Below are 12,718 nucleotides of genomic sequence, written 5' to 3' on the forward strand. Positions count from 1 at the left end.
ATGTGTTTCAGGCATACTGGGTTCAGAACTTGGACATCTCAAGTATGGAAGTGCTTGAGAAGGTTGCCCATCAATTTGGCACTCCTTTGGTTTCCATCAACTGTGAAGAATCAAAGCGCCAGCTTCATGAGAATACTGTAAAAAGACTTTTCATTCAACATTGGGTGATTGAGAAATCAATTACTTGCAATTGTTTATGAGCTTGAGCTTGACCAGCATGTGCCAGCTAAAGTCTCCTGATAGTTGTTGCAAGAAAAGAACTCATTTTGTATTTTGACAAGAGAGAGAAGCTTAGGTTAAAAAGAAGAAAGAGACATTGTACTGATGCAGATATTTATAGAGCGTCTTCTCAATATGTCTATTAGATGGTAACAAACTACTTTTTCATGCTGACAGGTTAAATTGGCCAGTATGGGAGCCTTCGGGGTTCCGTGTTTTATTGTGAATGATCAGTTATACTGGGGTCAGGTAACTATCAGTTAATCTCCACTCAACTTTGTGACAAAATATCAGTGCAAGTGTTGTTGGCTCGATTGTCTGTAGGAACAAGAAGTGTATCATGAATCCAACAATTAAGATGTTTCTTTGTCAAAAGATGTACTTAAAGATATGTTCTCTCAGCAGCAGTTACTACACCTTGGTCTTCAAAATCTGGCTCAGGCCGATGTGTCCTGCACCATTTCTAATGCTAAGCTGAGTGCCCTCTTACTTACTTTTCCAAAACTAAATGGAGTTACTCTTACAGTGGAGGATATTGGTCATGCAATGGGAATACTGAATGTGCTTGCACCGTTGCCCACTGCAAAAACCTTCTCCAATCTCTCCCCTGAAGACACTGCAAATGCGTGCTAAGAACTGTTGCTGCACTCACATGCGGACTATCACAGGAATTAGCAGCTCTACTCCGTTTTACAGTATTAGTTTTTACTGCGTGCTCCTGAAAGAGCAATGATTCCTTCCTCTCCAGGAATATGTGATGCATTTTTTTGTCTCTGTCACTGTCTGCCCTATCTATTTCACCATCTGCTCTTTAAGGCGCTGTAGGATAGGGCAAAGCGATTTCGGACTCAACGGAAAGGAAAAGCGGAGAGGTTCAATTGCTATGCAGCCCCTATTATGTATTGGGTAGTGCAGACTATGCAGCAAAAAGCAGATGTAACTCCTGTTCTCACTCTGCAAGATGATGCCAAAGAACAAGGCCGTTCCAAAATGGCCAAAGGGAAAGGCACTTTACGCAAGAGGGCTAAAGTACCAAAGGATTCGACGGAAGAGCTAGCAACACTACCCTTCTTTGAATCACAGGTTAAAATCTCTGACGTCAATACCGCAAACCCAAGAGTGAGTGTGGCCACCTCTACTTTTACACCACCTCTTGTTAGTAGTGTTGCAGGCACCCAAACACACTCTCCAGTGGTGTCGGCAGTCCCACCTACTATTAGTACTAGAGCAGGGGCACATAGGGGTACTGCAGGGGCATCTAGCTCAGGGACGCCTAGATCTGGGCAACCTGACATGTTTGCCAATTTGGCGCCTCAGGCCGACAGACTTCTAGATGCGGACAGAAGAGCAATTTCAACGATTATAGATGCAGCCATCTCATTGCAAGGTACTAACGGTCTGCATCGCGCTGTCTATGACAATATGCAAAGGGAAGTGGCAGCCACCTTCAACGATCGATGGATAGGGATATGTTAATTGCTCAGTCTCAAGATCGCATAAGGATTCTCACTCAACAAGTACAGGACCTCAAACGTATAGTCCGCACTCAACAAATACAGTTAAAAGAGGCAAATGATATGGCCGCAGTTCAGGAACTTTCTCCTGTGGTAAATTCAGTGTGTCCCTCATGTGCGAAATATCAATCTATAGCCATTTCACAACAAGCTACACCTACAGCTACAACTCCAAGTTCTACACAAGTTCCTGCTATGGCACTATTGAGAGACGTTTCCAAAGCTCATTCAGGGGATTCTCAAGCAGTTGAGAAAACACATCCTACTATGGAGTCTAAGCCAGCAGGATCGGCTTATTCACAGTTTCATGGACCCTCTATGGCCTCCCCCTCCCAGTCACTTCTTTTCCTCCTCCCTTCTACAACAGCTTCCCTGGGGTCCCACCAACTGTCCCACCTTCTCAGCCTACTCAGTCTTTTCCTGGGTTTCACCTGTCCCACCCCTCCTCCTACTCAGTCTGTTGCTGCTCATGGGGTGGCCACTCCATATCCAATGTACCCTCCTCATGGCCACTACCCTCCACCATACACCTGGCCTCCATCTCCTTATCCACCTTTCTACCAGCCTCCCTCTCCCCCTCCATCATCCGACCACCAGTAGATACCACCTTTTGGAGTTTTCACCAGTAGTAGACCTAGTTCCAAATCTTTTAGTTTTTCAGTTTTCCACTCTCCGGGACAGGGAGCGGTCTTGTGGTGGGCAACCTGTAGCAGGCTACATTGTCACTTTCAAAGGACAGTTAGTACAGTTGGTCTTTGGTCTGGTCTGGTTCACACTGGACGGACTCGTCGGGCAGTGACACGTGGCAGGGATACGATGGTCTAGTGGACATCGTGGCCAGGTCACCACCACCACTCAGTGGAGATAGATTTAGATGCTGACATTTATGAGCCGTTGGTGGCTCTTTATGGTTGTATATATGAGTAGTAGCGGTTGGGTCATGACTCATCTTCTTCAGGTCGTCGTCTAGAGTAGCGAGTCTAGACGCACAGCATATTGAACCTCGACACCCCCATTGTACGTGTGAGTCCTGGGTTGGAGCTGAGTGTGCTGCCATGCCAGAGTGTCTGTATCGGTTCTTTGAGATAGTCGAGTCCTATGTTTTGGTCTGCTGTTGTGTCTCTGTGTGATCAGTTGTTATCTATTTTCCTTTGTTTTCAGTCTGTTTGAGTGAGATGTCATGCACATTGCATTGAGCAGCACCGACTGTAGAGAGCACGACACACTATCCACGCTACAATGCCATTTCCTGTTCGGATACTAACGTTTGAAACACGGAACGGAGATTCAGAATGGGAAATTGGGATGGGAACGAGGAACGGGGACCTGAAAATGGCCATTCCCTGTTACCATGGTTCCTCGTTCAACACTATACATGCTTAATTAAAGCTCTGGTCAATTTCTTCCTCTATAGTGTCCATAGGTATTGCCCCTATCCTATCCCTCAAAAAACCCCAGGATTAGATCTAACACCAACAAGATTTTGTTGAAGAAGAAATGAGATAGATTGCACACGTGTGAACCTACCCTTGTTTTAGAAAGAATGATCATCTGTCAGGTGCAACGGAATTGAATATGGAGAGAGGGGTTGAGAGAATGCAATAGAGACGTGTAGAGGGAGAGAGAAAGAGAGAGAAGAAGAGAGCAACACCCGATGGGGTCCCAACCAACCCTCTCAAGGGCCCCCCACACTGTTGCCGATGTGGTATTTGCTTTAGATTGCGTAAATGGAATGTATACACAATGCAATACCTCAATGCAGACTCCATTGACTTGATGACGACAAATCACCGCGGTAACTCCTCAGGAAGAGGCACTTCCGGGGCTGATTTGATGCACCTTTGGATCCTTCTCGATGTGGGATTGCGGATGGCTGCCAAGGGGTTGATTTGCACTCCCGATGTGAGAGGAGTGAAGGGCTGAAAACGCAGATCTCAACAAGGTTGATGATGGACAACAATGGAGCACTCGATGTCGGCGAGGGAATGGCCGAGGGGAGGCTTGACGGGCTGCCGAAGTACCGGACCGCAACGGGAAACACGCGGATTGCAGATCCAAGCCGATCCCAAGCGAGGAAGCGGGCTGAATTCTGACTGCTGAAAACGCTGGCCTTTGTTTGCTGAAAACGCTGGCTTCTTCTTGCTTCAAGTGCTAGCAGATGCCTTGTGCAACTTGTCCAAATGGAGCTCTCTTTCCCCCTTTATAGGTGAGGTATCAGCCTTATGAATTAATTTAGGTTGAGGTAGGGGAACTGTCCACCATGTTCTCCGACAGCAATGGAGCACTTGATGCCGGTGAGGGAATGGCCGAGGGGAGGCTCGATGGGCTGCCAAAGTATTGGATGGCAACGGGAAACACGCGGATTGCAGATCCAAGCCGACCCAAAGCGAGGAAGTGGGCTGAATTCTGGAAATGCTGGACTGATCTGCTGGTTGCACTGGCTCTAGGGCTGAAAAACTGCTAGGGCTGGCCGAATTCCAAAAATACTGGCTGCTTTTGCTGCTGAAAACGCTAGCTTCTTCTTGCTTCAAGCGCTAGCAGATGCCTTCTGCAACTTGTCCAAATGGGAGCTCTCTTGCCCCCTTTATAGGTGAGGTATCAGCCTTATGAATTAATTTAGGTTGAGGTAGGGCAATTGTCCACCAGGTTTTCCAACAAATAAATCATAAAAATGATTTATAAAAAGTAGGTCCAAGGGGGTCTAGATCTGGGTGCAACTGTCACACATCCAGCCAATGGGGAATCCGATCGACGCGCTGTCTGGCACATCGGATTCCTCTAACCTAGAACTAAATGCTCGTCATGCCAGATGCCCAATGTAGTGTAATAACATCTGACAAAACGTGTATATAAAGCATTTATGCAAGAGGGTTCCAAACTGGAAAACCTAATCTAATGGACTTGTCCAAACATGCAGGTCCTGTGAACAGGCTCACAAAATTGTCGATACTAATCCTCCTAGGATTCTAGACATCCCTATCTAAAAAGAAGGGGAAAACTGGCTCTGGAAGCCGATGAAACATGACCACGTGGCACACAGAGCCATGTGCACATGTCACACCTCTTGCTTAAGCTTCAATGTGATGGCTACGCACCTCCTTCCGTCAACTGTTGTAGATAGAGATAGGTAGATATACTCGGTACCTCCAATACGATGACTATTACTAGACTAGTTATGCAACTTAGAACCAGAGACAGAGGAGCATTACTAATGCGGGTACCTGTCATATTGTGAGGTATAGGGATGATTTTGTTGATTCTTTAGAGAGGGATTTGGGCCTCTGTTGAGGGTGATGAATGACATTGATCAAAGATGCCTTGGGCTTTCTTGCTAGAGTTACACAGAGAGAGACATGCTTTATTACGGAGTTCCACACAATCTAGCTAAGGACCCATTTAGAGGCAGGTGAAAAATTTCTTCTGTAGAACCCTATGGCACATCCTTTTCAGTGCATGGGATTTTCTTGGATAGAGCTATAGAGACTACCACACCTCGACGCCCTCATCCCTCTCAAGAGGCATAAAGCAACTCACGTAGGAGGAGCTATAGAGACTACCATATCTCGATGCCCTCATCCCTCTCGAGAGGCCTAGAGCAACTCACAAAGGAGAAGCTATAGAGACTACTAGATCTCGACGCCCTCATCCCTCTCGAGAGGCATAGAGCAACTCACAAAGGAGGCGAATACGAGGTTCTTCACAAAGGAGGAGATGGATACCATGATACAACGGTCCATGAGAGGGTTTATGTGATGGAACCTTATCCAAGACGAGGCTTTGGGATATGCTACCAGCATGCTCTACTCATTCATTTATTTATTTGCATTTCCAATGTCCATAATTTTATTACCTAAGTTGTTTGTATTGGACATGTGGATCATATGACGATGATATAATTTTTATAGTCTCATACGCATGGTCTTTTGCCGACGTAAATAAAGATTTCATTTCAAACCCTCTTTGCTGCCCCTCCCGCCCCCCAACCGTCATTGATGCACATCATTTGACACCCTCACTACAGGATGAGATGGAACTAGCTAGATTTGCACTATGAGCTCTAGTCATCCTCATTTTTATTACCCTCTCCCAGCTATTGTGTACTGTACTGGGTCACCCCTTCCGGTTGTAGCTCCAATTCTAGTAACTTTTCCCTCAGGATATGAGGAGATACCATAGTTGTATGTTGATTGTCTCATGAGCCAAGTTCGGCCTCTAGTACGCGCTAAAGAAATTTTATTTTTTTCTTCTTCGTCTTATGAAGATTTGAAAAGCAGTTTTTTCTTTCTTCGTCTCATGAAGATTTGAAAAGCACAAGTTTAGGCTTGTTCATTGTTGCCTAAATCTCCTCTTTGTTCACATGTAGTCATGCCTCACATGGCATAGTCGTAGTCATCATGTTTGTCTTACAGCTGGCATCCAAAGGTCACCAAATGTCAATTAGTCCCCCTAAAATTGGTTTAGGTCCTGATGCATCTCACATTCAATTATTTTCAGCCCACAAGATCCACCAAATTACTCTTATATCAGCTCCCACCTCCTATTCTTGTTTGACACATGTCATCACTCTCCTTATATTCAATTTGCTTATATAGGTGTCACGAGGACGTGGCAACTGCTAATTACTATCACGAGGATGTGGCAACTGCTAATTATTGTCACGAGGACGTGGAAACTGCTAATTACTGTCACGAGGATGTGGCAACTGCAGGACGTGGCAACTGCTAACCTTAGTTGTTGGTTTCTTTTCGATGATTTTTATTTAATTTTTGGGACCCTCTTTTTGAAGTCACAAATGGCGGGACATTGTATGGCATTGTGAAACGGCTAATGGCCGAGAGTTTCACCCGCAGACGGGAAGGCCTTGTCGCCACGAGTTGGTCGGGCCGACCAACACTAGAATCCGAGCAGTAAAAAAGGGTATCTAGGCTCAGTTCGAAGTCATTTAGCCCCCCTCGTTACACTTATAAGTAGGTGGGTACTAGGAATTAACTCAAAAGAGGCTAAGTGGACACATGGCGGCTCCTGAGTAAACATGCCTAGCCAGCATGAAGAGGGGGCGCCCAAATCAAGAGAGGAGGTTGATTTTCACTTATTAAGTGAACTACAGTATGTGGGTGAGTAGTGGGTGTAGGTTTCACAGCTTTAACGGAAAGCTTGCCCTCTCCCTTGCTTTATGTAGCGCGATGATGCTCTCGCGCATCTCTCACCCCTTTTAAATACAGAAACGTGATGCCCCGCTCGAGGGATTTTCATTTGTATGTACAGTTGCGTGGGTTCATGCGCGATTGCCGAGGCAAGAGCCTCTTGCACAGGTACAGAATTAGCTAGTTGCTATTCCCCCGTAGGTACAGGTGAATTCGGAGAGATTTCACACGAGAAATCTCGTTCGATTCAAAGGGCAAGTAGCCCTATAGGTGCGGGAGCTTGAGGACTTGCTACGGATGCAACCGGCTCGCGAAACGGAGCCCAAAACAGAGAAATACAGCCTGCTGTGTATTTTTGCAGATTTAGGGTTTCGGCCCTAAACTGTCCCTAATACCCCAAGGAGGTCCGAGGACGCGAGGGGACCGATGTACGGGTGATCTAGCGCATTTTCAGGGCAGAAAACAGAGAATTCAGGGTCCTGTAGATTCTTGCCAAGTTTTGCAAAGTGTCCGTATGCATCGGGACAACCACTTTTTGCATGGGGATACTGTCTGTGAAGCGTCCTAGTACAGTTATGCTACCAAAATCGGGCAGAAAGGTCATTTTCAGCCCGGATTATGCGGGGCAGCTCGCAGGAAATCACAGATTTTATTCCCTCTTTGAATACAGTAAAGAAATACCGAAAGGGGCGCCAGTCTTTGGGGCCAACAGGTGTTGGCGTCTACTTGGTAGCGCTCTAGCTTCCAAGCTGTGTTTGAACTGTCAATTCCCGTTACAGGTTTTTAGTTGCAAAGTTTCTCTATGTCTTACAGTCTAAAGTAAAGTTTCAGGTGAAAGCCAAAGTCCTTCGCCCTACGGGCTGGTTTCAATAGGACTTCATTTGTACTCAAAATGCTGAATCAGCCAATGAAAGAGTTCATTCTCATCATGAATGGCTCCATGTTGTCGCATGTCCCCAAGTGACTTGAGTAGGTAGTAAAAGTATCACTGTTGAAGGCAGTACCATTTGGCTTAAATAATGCAGTCTTCTGTGCTTTAGATGTCACACCGCTGTAATAATGTGTACCTTTCCTGAGTTGCCAAATCCCTTCTGAAGAGAGAGTACATTCGCTCAAATATCAGAAATTGACATATACATTGCTCTTGGTCTTCAACGGAATGACATAACATCATTGGGGCCCTCTTGAGATCCCCGCTACTCTTTCGGTTTCTATGTCACGTGTGCATTAGGATATTTGGAAGTAGCATGCTAAGGGAATGGTTGTTTAAATGCTTGCAACTGGTTCACTGGAAGAGGCTGTGATGTTTGGGTATGTGGTTGTGTCAAAACCTAGTGTATATGCAATTCCTGTCTGGATAAGTTATTGTGATCATGAACTGAGGCATGAAAAAACACTTTTTTTTTGGATATGATTTACATAATAAACTTGAGAATGGTGCTGATGATCATATTTAATATGAACATGGTGGTGAATGGTTATAGTGGCTCATGTGTGCTTGTAAAATTTGTAGGATCGTCTTGTTCTAGTGGAGAAAATCATGTCGTCAACTGCAGTTCCCAGGCGTCTATTGAGGTGACGAGTCTTTCTTGTGCATTAGAGTGTATCAAAATAGAGCACACTCACTAGCCTGAAGGTTGTTTCCAGTGGAACAAATATCCTCTTATTGTGAATCTTTAAACAATGCAGGCAAGCAATTAGTAATGAACCCCATACACTAGTGTTTTATCATGATTTCAGCAGTCCTTGGTCATTCTTTGCTTCCTTACAGGTATTGCATATGCTTATCAATGTACTATTGCTCAATTTACGTACTGTTCATGGTCTTCTTCTATTGCTCAATTTACGTAATGTTCATGTCCAATTTTCTAGTGTAGGTAGCAACAATTGCAAAGAATACAAATGCCAAGCTTGTGTATAAGCCGGTAAAATTCAATTTTGAGAAACTTGAAAAGATAATGGGTCCTCTGATTTTACTGAAGAATGTGTTTTTGCTTGTAGTTCCTTCTTGGTGCACTTTTTAGGGCTATCGGGACAGCAAACGTACCTCTATTAACTTTAACGGGCGCTCGTGCAGCATATGCCAGGTTTGTTGCTTCTTATCCTTTGTTTAATAGGTTATTCATCCGTTTTTTTAGCGTGATGAGGTGCAAGAAACAGGAAAGAGATGCACATACACACATTCACATGCCTATACCCACTCACATACATACATGCATGTGCTAGTCTTTGTGAATGGTCATGGGGGTACCCACAGAGCTCATTTGGGGGATTATGGCTTTGTACGCACTCCTGAGTGGTTTTCTACCCTTGTTTACTCCACTATTGGAGTGAAGCAGGGATGCCCGCTATCTCCTACTGTGTTTGGTATGTATATAGATGAGGCCTTTGATTACATTACGAGACTAGGGGACAGAGGAGCACAGCTAGTAGGGACATCGATCCCACTTTTGTTATATGCTGATGATATTGTGCTCGTTTCTGATTCCCGAGTGGGAATGCAGCGCCATTTGCATGCCTTACATGTTTTTGCGAAGGATAGTGGATTGTCTGTCAACCTTGGTAAAACCAAGGTTATGGTGTTTAACACCACACCATAGTGGGTCAGGAGGTCAGCTCCTTCATTTACCTATGAGCAGGAGATTGTGGAGTATATTGATGCATATACTTATCTAGGGGTAGTTTTCAGTGGGCTAGTTTTTCTGCTGAGAAGAGCAGCAGAGACTAGATTGACCAGAGCCTATTCAGCCTTGGACAGACTTGAGAGGATGTGTTCGTAGGTTCAATTCCAAGAACCTCGAACCAAACTTTCGCTTTTTGATACTTAGGGGACGAGGGTCTGGGGGAGTGGCTGTACTTTATAGGAAGGAGTTACAGCCGCCGATGATCCACATTGCTTGCAAAGATAATCATGCTAGGCATATGTGGGTGACACTGAGGCCAAATACTGACACATACCTATATATTGCTCTATGCTATTTTGCACGTAGTACGTCAGCTTATGCGGTGCCCAGAGGGCAATCACCATTTACTATTTTGGATGAGGATGTATGGGAATTTTCCAGAGATGGTGATATCATGATTTTGGGAGATTTCAACGTCGGGACAACGCAGTGCCAATCAATCTTCTATGACACCTCTATGTAGATGTTGAGAGAGCTTGATACCATTGAGATGGGTCCGGCCAGAGTCTCACAAGATAGAGAGGAGACGAAGTATGGCAGAATTCTTACAGAGATGGGTAGTGCACATGTTTGAAGGATGTTGAGAGAGCTTGATACCATTGAGATGGGTCCCGCTAGAGTCTCACAGGATAGAGAGGAGACGAAGTATGGCATAATTCTTACAGAGATGGGTAATGCACATGTTTTAGCCATCCTGAATGGTATCGGGAGATTTCTTGAGTCGAGCGGTTTCACTTGTTTTCCCCATTGTCATGGAGCTAGTTCAGTGGATTATGTCATGACTACACCCATTTTTATTCCATGTATTGATGATTTTGTGGTGGGCCCTAGGCAATTGGGGGTCTCGTGGATCACGCCGTCCTGCATTTTTCGCTTAGTTTCTCTTACAGTATAGCTGCACCATCGTTGGCACCTAGGCTTTCTCGCTATACATTTATCAAGGAGACAGAGTCTATCTATATTGATGAGATATACATGCATCTCTTCATGAGGATCTAGGGAGCCCTCTTCATGAGCTCACACAGGTTTTGATAGACACACTACATGATGCAACAACACATGCCTTCCCAAATAGTCACCCTTCAGAGAGACCTCGTTCTGGGAAGATGCCCCAAAAACAATTGGTATGCTGAGGAGTGTAGAAATGAAATGATATATTAACGTCTTCAAAAGGCCAAAATGACCTATGAGACCATCAGATACAAAGTGGTGAATCTAATACAATGTCTGAAGTACAAGTACAAAAAGTATTGAAACTAAAAATGAAAAACTGAAATGAAGTGTGAAATGTGAGATGTGAAAATGTAGAATAGGCCCTCAATGAAAATCTGGGTATCGAGCTAGAATGCCTCTGATCCTTTGCTGGAGTCTCCGTCGATGTAGTGTGCTCCTGTGTCTCGGTCGTGGTCGTCTCGATCTCCCGAGCTCAATCGCCCTGTCAATGAGAGTGCCTCTGGTATGAATGCGGGTACAACCCTGTGCTGGTGGTTGGTCTCTTGGCTCCCTCGATCCAAAGAAATCTGTGATCTGTCTCTGCGACTGTCGTACTCCATGTCTCTCCAACAGATTGTCTCTATGTCGGTGTAGCTCAAGTAGATATAAGCCAAGGCATCTCTGGTCCTGATACCTCATGACTCTATCTAGGGGTCCAAAACCCTCCTTGAATAAGCAATGGAAGCGCCCTCGTATCTCATAATACACAGTGCAGTGGCATATGTAGTGTAGCTCTGTCTCTGGCTCTCTACCGCATAGTTGACATATCCTAGCCTCTGGTGGTATCCCTCTGAATCTACCCGTCTCAATCTCCAGCTGGTGTGAGGATGTGCGAATCTGACCAATAGCACATCGCAGACCATGAGATAAATGAGTGTCCATGTAGTTCGGACGAGTCACAAACCCATCCCCTGAAAGTTGGAGAAGGTGCTCTTTGTAGAAAGCCATCTTCGTGCCCAACTCCTGTATCGGCTCTACCCATGTCCTCCTGGTGTCCAACTGTATAAGATCCTGACGAATGAGTCTAGTGATCTCCGTCCGTGTGACTGGCAGGGAGGGTGCATCCAGGGAATACTGAAAGGGAGGCAATCTATCCATGCTGAGACCATGCCTCTGAAACCATGAGGTCATCTGTGCATACCAACATGATGCATCTCCCTGCATCGCTAACTGTCTAGAGGACTCAAGAGCCAGTCTAGTGTATCTGCCTCTATGTGTATCCCATAGACTGTGCATAAAGGACACTGATCTGGTAAGAGCCTCAATCTCTATAGGAGGGGCGGCTACCTCCGCTCGAATAATCGCATGTGGTACTGAGGCCTTGGCTCTAATCATCCGGGATATCAAAAATACCAAGGGTCTCTCCATGTTCCTCCAACTGTCATGATTCACAAATGGTCCCCAAACTTGGACCCCATAAAGCATAGCTGAAGCAACCAAAGTATCAAAGAGCCATAGTTTTGTTCGTGGTTCTTGAAACTGAACCTGCGAACACATCCTCTCTAGCCCTCCTAATGCCGCATAGGCTCTGGATAGTCTAGTCTCTGCTGCTCTCCTCAGGGTAAACCTCGGTCCCGTGAATACCACCCCCAGATATGTATATTCATCTGTGTACTCCACAGTGTCCTGGCCATATACGAGTGTAGGTGCCGATCTCTTGACCCACTATGGTGTGGTGTTAAACACCATAACCTTGGTTTTACCAAGGTTCACAGTCAGTCCACTATCCTCTGCAAAGTTGTGCAATGCAGCATCCAAATGTCTTTGCATGCCCTCTGGCGACTCTGACATTAACACAATATCATCAGCATATAATAATAAAGGGATCCATGTCCCTGCCAGCTGAGCGCCTCTGTCACCCTCTTTGTCAATGTAGTCAGAGACCTCATCTACATACATACCAAAAAGTGTAGGGGACAAAGGACACCCCTGTTTCACTCCAATAGTGGAATGAACAATGTCAGAAATCCCCTCAGGAGTGCGTACCTGGCCAGTCACTGAGCCGTATAAGGCCATGATCCCCCATATGATCTCTGTGGGTACTCCCAACTTCAGTAGCGTGTGCATCAATCTGGCCCTTGGCACTGTGTCAAATGCCTTGCGGAAGTCCACAAAGCAACAATACATCTGTCCCCCATGTGCCCGACCCTCCTCAATAATGGCT

At 45.4% G+C, this 12,718-nt stretch overlaps 1 protein-coding gene across 2 annotated transcripts in view; it reads left to right on the plus strand.

Annotated features, from left to right (window-relative positions):
* LOC147429026 (uncharacterized) overlaps nucleotides 1–12,718 on the plus strand; it is a 58,850-nt gene that overhangs the window by 26,611 nt on the left and 19,521 nt on the right. For both annotated transcript variants that reach the window (XM_086495286.1, XM_086495288.1), the window contains exons 4-9: nucleotides 12–137; nucleotides 397–468; nucleotides 8,391–8,452; nucleotides 8,567–8,648; nucleotides 8,755–8,802; nucleotides 8,879–8,964. In XM_086495286.1, the coding sequence (XP_086351412.1) occupies nucleotides 12–137; nucleotides 397–468; nucleotides 8,391–8,452; nucleotides 8,567–8,648; nucleotides 8,755–8,802; nucleotides 8,879–8,964 (476 nt within the window). The remainder of the gene's footprint in view (nucleotides 1–11; nucleotides 138–396; nucleotides 469–8,390; nucleotides 8,453–8,566; nucleotides 8,649–8,754; nucleotides 8,803–8,878; nucleotides 8,965–12,718) is intronic.

Source organism: Adiantum capillus-veneris, chromosome 22 (assembly GCF_014529385.1).
Source record: "Adiantum capillus-veneris isolate H3 chromosome 22, ASM1452938v2, whole genome shotgun sequence".
In the NCBI taxonomy this organism is placed as follows: domain Eukaryota; kingdom Viridiplantae; phylum Streptophyta; class Polypodiopsida; order Polypodiales; family Pteridaceae; genus Adiantum; species Adiantum capillus-veneris.